This window comes from Sapajus apella, unplaced genomic scaffold, assembly GCF_009761245.1.
Source record: "Sapajus apella isolate SASKATOON/1434 unplaced genomic scaffold, GSC_monkey_1.0 scaffold118, whole genome shotgun sequence".
NCBI classification, from domain to species: Eukaryota; Metazoa; Chordata; class Mammalia; order Primates; family Cebidae; genus Sapajus; species Sapajus apella.
The window spans coordinates 4162691-4172264 of record NW_022437058.1 but is presented as its reverse complement, the minus strand read 5'-3'; the positions used below and the strand labels follow the sequence as shown (position 1 = coordinate 4172264).

At 39.5% G+C, this 9574-nt stretch overlaps 1 protein-coding gene across 6 annotated transcripts in view; it reads left to right on the top strand.

Annotated features, from left to right (window-relative positions):
* Window positions 1-9574, top strand: part of CENPP (centromere protein P) — a 279890-nt gene that overhangs the window by 47988 nt on the left and 222328 nt on the right. For all 6 annotated transcript variants that reach the window (XR_004263557.1, XM_032260495.1, XM_032260492.1 and 3 more), the window contains one exon: window positions 6656-6752. Coding sequence is in view for 5 of the 6 variants with exons in the window: in XM_032260495.1 (XP_032116386.1) it covers window positions 6656-6752 (97 nt within the window). In the remaining variant the exon portion in view is untranslated. The remainder of the gene's footprint in view (window positions 1-6655; window positions 6753-9574) is intronic.

The following is a 9574-nucleotide window of genomic DNA, read 5'->3' as shown; positions in this document are numbered from 1 at the left end:
ATCATCCTTGCATCTGTGGTATAAATCACAACTGATCATGGTATATTATGTTTTAGATGTGCGATTGGATTTGGTTTGCTAGTTATTTTGTTGAAGATTTTTATTTTTTTTAAATTATTTTATTTTTTAAGTCTACTCATAAGTTTCAGAGTTGATGATTTTTGCATCTGTGTTCCTCAGAAGTATGGGCCTGTACTTTTCTTTTGTGTGTGTGTTTGTCCTTAACTGGTTTTAGTATCAGGGTAATGCTGGCCTCTTGCAGTGAGTTAGGGAGAATTCTTTTCTCCCCCTTACATTGTGATTATCACAGATTACGTTTTTATACATTGTTTGGCCATTAACATAGTTTTACAATTTTTTTCTCCTGTTTTTAAAACCAAGATTTACAATTTTCATTTTACGCATTTGTCTTTATTTTATTTTAAGACAGGGTTTCACCATGTTGGTCAGGCTGGTCTTGAACTCCCGACCTCAGGTGATCCACCTGCCTTGGACTTCAAAGTGCTTGGATTACAGGCATGAGCCACTACACCCAGCCGCATTTGTCTTTAACTAATATGGGAAAAAGAGGGCTTATTAATCAAAATACAGTGATGCTTTCTTTATTATTTACCTATGTAACCAGTGTTCATTATTTCTGTGTATGGCTTTCAGTTACTGTCCAGTGTTTTTTCCTTTCAGCCTGAAGAATTCTCATTTTTTATAGGTCAAGTCTACAAGTAACAGACCTTAGCTTTCTTTAATTAGGGAATGTCTTAATTTCCATTTCATTTGTGAAAGATAGTTTTGCTGGATATCAAATTTTTGGTTGGCAATTCTTTTCTTTCAGCTCTTTAAATGTCATTGCATTACCTTCTGGCCTCCATGGTTTCTGATAATAAATCAGATGTTAATCTTGTAATATTGGTGTTCAGGGGTTCAGGGTGCCCTCAGTTCCCCTGAGAGGACACTTCTCCAGGTTCTTGGTCTCCTGTCCTCTCAAGAATGAGAGAGGGGACCATGGCGCAATGCATAGTAAATGCCAGACTCAAAAGTGTTTGTAGAAAGTGATTTATTTAAAGAGAGAGAGAAACAGGACGAGAGAGAAAGTAACAGCTAACTCTCATACTGAGTGAGAGCATCCAGAAATATGGAATCCAGGAGAGGAAAACAGCTTCCATGAGAGTGTTAGGGAATAGAGAGAGATGGAGTTTAGGACGAGAAGACAGGCCTCCATGAGAGAGTGTGGAAGGGGACTCCAGAGGGAAAATCTAGGATAGAGAAAAACAGCTTCCACAAAGGGAGTGTTCATGGAAGGGGATCCAAACCTGGAGTCCGAAGGGGTGTGCAAGAAGGGGACTTTTAACCTGGGAGGAACCCCCACCTTCTCTAAGACCACAGGCCAATGAAAGGAGTTCCTTAGAACTTCTGCTGGAGTGATTGACTCTTAGTTTCTTCCTGCGCCCACAAAATTCAAACATAAACTGTTAAATCTCCTGGTTGGAGAGAGATGTGAGTGGGGGCATGGCACTAGGAAGTTCTTGCCCTTAAAACTACGCCCCCTTGTGGACCTGGAAAGAGAACACATTCCCTCAATCTTACTGATGATTTCTGCGTGACAATGTGTTTCTCTCTTGCCAGTCTCAGGATTCTCTCTCTCTGGAGCTCAACATATTTACTATAATGTGTTTTGATGTGAATCTCTTTGAGTTTATTTGCAGTTTATGCACTTCTTGGATCTGTATATTAACTTTTTATCCAGAGGGATTTGACTGTTGTTTCTCAAGATATAATTTCAGTTCCCATTTTTTTCAGCTTTCCTTCTTTGACCTTCATTATATGTATGTTAGTACTTTTCTGGTTGTCACATAAGTCTCTTGGGCTCCATTTATTTTTCTTTATTCTTTTTCTTATCTTTCTTAGACTAGATAATTTCACTTGGCCTATATTCATTTTTCACTGATTCTTATGCCCGTTCAGATCTGCTGTTGAGTCCCTTTGGTGAATTTTTCATTTCATTTGTTGTACTTTTTAGTTCCAAAATGTCTATTTCTTTTTTAAATAATTTCTCTCTTTATTGACATTCCCTCTTTGTTGGATACTTTGTTCTCTTAGTTTTCTTGAGTTCTCTAAACACATTGAAGACAGTTGATTTAAAGTCATGGCCTAGTAATTTCACTAGTCATTCAACAAGATAAGTTTCTGTTAACTTCTTTTTTTTTTTTTCTATGACTGGGCCATATTTTCTTGTTTCTTTGCATGCTTAGTTTTTTGTTATTGTCATTAAATACTGTATATTTTGAGTATTATGATTGGCAAAAATGAAAAAAAAAAAAAAAGAAAAAATATATCATCTCCAGGTCTATGTATTTTGTTTCCATATTGGGACACTACTTCATTGCTTAGCCCGGTCTTTTACAACGCTGCCTTAGTCTCATCCTTAGCCTAGAGATTAGCCAGAGGTTGAAGTCATGCTCCCCTCAGATCTCTTCTAAGCATGCATTCTGCCCTGAGCATTCATGTGGCTTCCTAGTTCCCTGATATACCCAAGCACTTTTTTCAAGACTTTATTCCCCACCTTTTCTTCCCTTGGCTTTCGGCATATCTGTTGTTTGTCTCAAGGTTCTTTTGCCCTTCACAGCAGTGACTTGTTAATTTGCCTTTTAGTATTTTTGAAGAACATCCCCTATGTCGTTAGGTCTTTATTGTGAAGCAGCATTGTTGTCTGGGGTAATATCCAAGGTTTGTTGTCCCATGGCCACACCAGTATGAGGTTAAGAGTGGACGTTTAATAGGGGGAAGAAGGAGAAGCGCCGCTCTCTGCACAGAGACGGGTCCCAGAGAAAATGGGTTGTGGCTTCCACAGTCAAATGCAGGTTTTACAGATGACTTTGAGGAGGCAATGTCTGATTTACATAGGGTATGAAAGATTGGTGGGACCAGGTGTGTCATTTGCATTGAATGTGAAGAAGCTGGCTTCCCCACCCTAATCTTTTATTATGCAGATGGGTTCTCTACTGGGACAGGCCAATAGCAAAGAAATATCATATATATATATATATATATATCATATATGTTGCATATGTATGTTACATACATAATATATTTTTTGAGATGGAGTTTCACTCTTGTTGCTCAGGCTGGAGTGTAATGGTGTGATCTTGGCTCACTGCAACCTACGCCTCCCAGGTTCAAGCGATTCTCCTGCCTCAGCCTCCCAAGTAGCTGGGATTACAGGCATGCGCCACTACACCCAGCTAATTTTGTATTTTTCGTAGAGATGGGGTTTCTCCATGTTGGTCAGGTTGGTCTCAAACTCCTGACCTCAGGTGATCTGTCTGCCTTGGCCTCCCAAAGTGCTGGATTACAGGCATGAGCCACTGTGGTCAGCTGTTGCCTGCTTTTTTACTGTACACGTGGTGACAAAGAAAAGGGAAGATGTGGGCTGGGCACAGTGGCTCATGCCTGTAATCCCAGCACTTTGGGAGGTTGAGGTGGGCAGATCATTTGAGGTTAGGAGTTCGAGACCAGCCTGGCCAACATGGTGAAACCCATCTCTACTAAAAATACACAAAAAATTTAGCTGGGGATCATGGCATACTTTTTCCTAGCTACTTTGGAGGCTGAGGCAGGAGAATCACTTGAACGCAGGAAGTGGAGGTTGTGGTGAACCAAGATCGTGCCACTGCACTCCAGCCTGGGCAACAGCGTAAGACTTCATCTCAAAAAAAAGGAGAAAGAAAGAAAAGAGAAGATGGATCCTCCATGTTTAACATACTTGGCTTCCAGGTGGTAGCCATTTTCTCTTGGCACAGCTACTGGCATTTACCTGTGCAAGCTTCCATCTTTTGTTTGCAGCTCTATTTTTCAGGCTGCTCTCTGTTAGAAAATAAATTATTTTGGGGCAGCTCTTTATTAAAAGGGAAGCCTTGCTAAGGTCTTCTTTACCCTCACTGTCTACCTAAATAATTTCTTTCTTGCTCCTGTATCAATTGCAAGAAAGTTCTGACTTAGCTGAAACAAAGTGAGGCCGCTTGAGTCAAAAGAATTCATTGGAAATGAGGTCTCTTTTACTTGGAAACCAAGTCAAGACAAGACAAACAATTTCTTGGGAACAAGATCCTTTTACTGTTGTTAGGTTTGGGTTCTCACACTAGTAAAGTGGCATGCTATCTTTAAGAGTGTTACTGTGGCCAGGTAGGGAATGTAGCAAGGGTATGTTAAAATACCCCAAAACTCTCTTACCCTGTTTCAGTTGCCCTTTTCCTGGTTGTTTTCTCAGTCATAAGCTTTTTACTGTCTTCCCAAATTCCAGTAAAAGTGATTCTGACAGCTATGCAGTAGTTTTCACTGTTTCTGAGACAGGATGACCCCTAGCCCTTCCTACTTTGCCATTTTTCCTTTTGTTCTTATTGATGCATTCCTAATTCAAAAGCACACCCTAGCTCACTTTATAGTCTGTAGTTATTGTGGTCTCCCTTACTCATGTACTACCCTAAGGCCAGCGTGAATTCTGGAAATTATTCTACACTATAATTCAGTTCTCAGTATTTTTTTCTGTGTAGATTCTAGTTCGTCTTATGTCTGGGTTATTTAGGACTTCATAAACCGATATAAAAGATTCTCTTCTGAAGACTCCTCCTCTCTGATTCTTCCTTATATCTTCTTGGGATCACTTAAGTGCAGAGTGTGGAAAGTTAACAGAGCATCCCACTGTGTGTGCAGCTGCCATGCTGGTTCAGAACAGGAATGACATCCTTTCTTTGCTTATGTTTGCTTGGTGTCAGGTAAGGTCTCTGCTTTGCCTGCTTTTGCTTACTGTTGGCAGTGATAGTTGACAGCCTTCACACCTCAGCCTCTGTGGCTAAAGTGTCTGGTTTGGAGTGAAAGGGGTATAGCTTCTCTTTGGCACTAGGGCTCCCTTCTGCCAGTCCTGTTTCTTCTCATCTTGCATGATCTTCATTGGCCTAGAGGGAATGGTCTTGCTGAGGCCTTTTGGGTTGTTGTTGTTAATGTACCCTTTGGTAATTCTGAGTTGCCTGTTGCTCCTTTGTGCAGACTGGGATATACAGGAGGCAAAAATAAATCCCAAGGAATTCATTTCCAGGTCCTCCCTTGATTCCTGAAGACTCTACCTGTTCTGCTTTCTTTCCATATTTCAGAGTTTCTGATGTTTGCTTTATGTGTTATGTCCATGGTTTTAAATTGTATTTAATGGAAGCATTGGGGTGGAATATGCTTACTCTATCATGCCTAGTACAAGAACTCAACTCCCACAATCATTTGCCAAATGAATGATTAAATGATAGATGGTTCTTGCCTTCAAGTTACTTGTGTTTGTGGCTTGCATTATTAAAATAGGTGTAGTATTTTTTTTTTTTTTTTTGAGACAGAGTTTCGCTCTTGTTACCCAGGCTGGAGTGCAATGGCACGATCTCGGCTCACCGCAACCTCCGCCTCCTGAGTTCAGGCAATTCTCCTGCCTCAGCCTCCTGAGTAGCTGGGACTACAGACACGCGCCACCATGCCCAGCTAATTTTTTTGTAGTTTTAGTAGAGACGGGGTTTCACCATGTTGACCAGGATGGTCTCGATCTCTTGACCTCGTGATCCACCCGCCTCGGCCTCCCAAAGTGCTGGGATTACAGGCTTGAGCCACCGCGCCCGGCCCAATAGGTGTAGTATTAAGAGAATTAAGACTCATTCCTGTGAGAGCTCTCAGGCAAAGGAATGCGATTATTTCTAGCTGTTAGGGAATGGTATATGTGGTGTGGTGGTGTGGTGATTGTTCTGACAATGGTTCTCTGTCACCAACTGGATGTCCTGCAGCTCAGTTCAATTCTCAAACTGACAGACCCCACAGGTTATAGGCAGAGGCCTCTACCAAGAGTGTCTCCACTTCACACACCAGCTGCAAGTGTCAAGGTCCACCTGCAGTTATGACCAACCGGCTATAAATTCTGGAGTTCCCACAAATCTCTCAGGTTTATTAATTTGCTAGAACCACTCACAGAACTTACTGAAAACACTACATTTATAATTACCATTTTATTTTGAAGGATACAACCCAGACACAGCTAAATGGAAGTAATGCATAGATGAAGGTTTGGGTGCTGGGGAGACAGAGATTCTTTGTGGAATCCAGGCACGTTATCCTCCCAGCACCTCAGTGTATTCACCAACCAGGAAGCTCTGCTATGTTCCTGGTTAGCCCTCTAATGATGTGTTTGGTTTTCCTGGTGAACAGCCCCCAGTCTGCAATAGGTAGGAGCCACTATGAGACATCTCATTAGCATAAAAAAGACACAACCATCACTCAGGAAGTTCAAAGGGTTGTAAAGCACCATGCCAGAAGACTTTTGTATTGTCTATTCTTCATTATTCTTTATTATATTACAGTCATCAGATAAGATTTCAGGGAACGTGGCATTTGAGTGATTTGAATAATAGGTAGATTTAAACGTTTGAAAATGGTGGAAAGTGACATTCTAGGCTGAAAAAGTAGAAGTAGCAGTCACACTGGAGGAACACACAGGAGTGCAGGAATTGATATGTAGAACTATGTCAAGTAGTTTTTTGTTTTAGTGTAGGACACATGAAAAGGAAAAATAAATAAAGCTAGATTTGTCCTATCATTTAATGATATTTATTAATCAGAGAATTATTTATTCCTACAGAGCAGAAGAGAGAAAAGATCTGTTCATGTTTTTCCGAAGCCTGCATTTTTTTGTGGAGTGGTTTGAATATCGTAAGCGCACATTTAAACATTTCAAGGTAAAGTCTAAAGTCTTTGAATTTAAACATATATGGAAAGTAAAGCTGATATTAATTGGGGATTCATCCATAACATTCTTTTCTTAAAAGCTTTCAAACAATAGAAAATATTGTCATTGACTTTTGGAATTTGCAATTATTTGGAATAAGTGGAGGAGGATTACTTCTGTATAGATAGGTGAACAGTTTATAGGGTAGAATGTCTTGAAAGAAGTGTGGTTGCATTCAAATTTATTTAAAATGCACGTTGTGAAAAATCATTCTTTTAAGAGTACTTGAAGTAAAACAATAAATGTTAGTAAAGAATATTATCACAGCAGGCTTATCATGTAGTGGTAGACTGCTAACTTCCTGAGCCAGACTCTGTGTTTTCAGCTTCTCAATTGTACATTTTGAGTTTAAATACCAAAGCCTGATTCTTGTGAAGTAATGCTTTCTAAAGTCTGATATAGGTACTTTATAATACTTCTTTTTATTTCCTTTCTTTGTTTTCGGGCATAACTGAAATTATGTTTGGTTGCATTGTCATACCTCAAGTCCATCAAATTAGTGACAGCATTAATCCACACGGAAACCAGTTATGAAAGTCAACTTAAATAATATTTCAAGGTTCATATTCCTTCAAAAGCCTAACCAAGTCATGACTGTTGTTTTTAGGACTTATACTAACTCTCCTTTATTTGGGGTTCTATTGTTTATTATTATTATTTATTCTATTTGGTTGAGCTAATAAAACCTGTCAGGTGTAGGATTTTTTCCAAAAAGAAACCTGGGCAGTTCTGTACTACAGTACCTTGAGGCAGTCTCATGATTTTGTTATATTTTATCATAGGTAGTCTTGTGCCAGAAAAATTAAATATTTCTGCTTCACAAGTGGTAAAATACAATAATGACTGCGGAGTGTGCTGGCAGTTATGGTAGTAAATGAATCACCTAATGTTGCCATTTCTTTATGCATTTGAATGGGTGATGGAAAATGAGAGCACTAGTCTGCATTTCCAAGCTGATTTGACTCTAGGTGACTTCCAGGCAGTTACGAAAATATAATTTGTGTGTTTTTCCTATGGAGGGTAGAGAGCTCCTAGGAGCTGGTCTTTGCTAGTTATAACATTACACTAGGATGGAAAAAACCAATCACATTGTTCTGTAAGCATCACCACTCTCCTTCTCCAGAAGTTTTTCCATCATCTAAAACTGAAACATACCCACTAAACATTAACTCCTGATTCCTGCCTTCTCTTAGTGCTTGCTACCCCTGTTCTGTTTTCTGTTTCTATGAATTTGACTATTCTAGGTACCTCATATATGTAGAGTGTCCTTTTTGTCTGACTTATTTCACTTAGCATAATGTCCTCAAAATTTATCCATATTGTAGCATGTGTCAGATTTCCCCCTTTTTTTTTTGAGACAGGGTCTAACTCTGTTGCCCAGGCTGGAGTGCAGTGGTTCAGTCATGGCTCATGTCAACTTTGTCCCTGGCTCAGGTGATCCTCACACCTAAGCCTCCCAAGTAGCTGGGCCTACAGGCACACACCACCATGTCAGCTAAGTTTTGTATTTTTTGTAGAGTTGCAGTTTTTGCCATGTTGCCCAGGCTGGTCTTGAACTACTGGTCTCAATTCACCTACCTTGGCCTCTCAAGCCCACTGCCCTCCTCCTGCCTTTTTTTGAGGCTGGATCATAATCCATTAAATGTATATACATTTTGTTTATCCATTCATTTGTTGATAGACACTGATTGTTTTTACTTTTGGCTATTTTGAATTATCCTGCTGTGGACATTACTGTACTGTTACCTGTTTGCATCCCTCTCAGTTCTTTTAAGTGTAATTGTATACCTGGAAATAGAATTGCTGGGTCATATGGTAATTCTGTGTTTAATTATTTGAGGACCGTCATACTCTTTTGCATAGTGCTTGTACCATTTTATGCCAGCAATGCACAAGTTCTTCAATTTCTCTACTACTATTTTTTTTTTTTTGAGACGGAGTTTCACTCATGTTACCCAGGCTGGAGTGCAATGGTGCGATCTCGGCTCACCGCAACCTCCGCCTCCTGGGTTCAGGCAATTCTCCTGCCTCAGCCTCCTGAGTAGCTGGGATTACAGGCACGCGCCACCATGCCCAGCTAATTTTTTGTATTTTTAGTAGAGACGGGGTTTCACCATGTTGACCAGGATGGTCTCAATCTCTTGACCTCGTGATCCACCCGCCTCAGCCTCCCAAAGTGCTGGGATTACAGGCTTGAGCCATTGCGCCCGGCCCTCTACAACTATTTTAATAGTTGTTATTTTCTGCTTTTTTTTGGGAGGGGGTGCCATAGTCAACCTGATGTGTAGGAAGTGATATCTCACTGTGGTTTTGATTTGCATCTCCCTAATGATTAGTGATGTTAAACATATTTTTATGTGTTGGTTGGCCATTTGTATATCATTGAGGAAATGTCTCTGCAAGTCCTTGGCCCATTTTTGAATTTTTTTTTTTTTTTTTTAATTGTAGAGTTTTAAAAATATATTCTGGATATTAATTTCTTATCAAATATGTGATTTCAAAATACTTCCTGTGGGTTGTATTTTGACTCTTGATGGTGTCCTTTGATGAACAGAAGTTTTTAATTTTTTAAATTTATTTTTAATTAGCAAATAGTTATTTTACATATTCATGGGTACATAGTGATATTTCAATGTGTATAATATATAGTGATCAGATCAGGGTAATTAGTATTTCCATCAGCTCAAACATTTATCATTTCTTTGTGTTGGGAACAATGAGTATCTTCTAACTATTTGAAACTATATACTATGTTATCTTTAACTGTGGTTG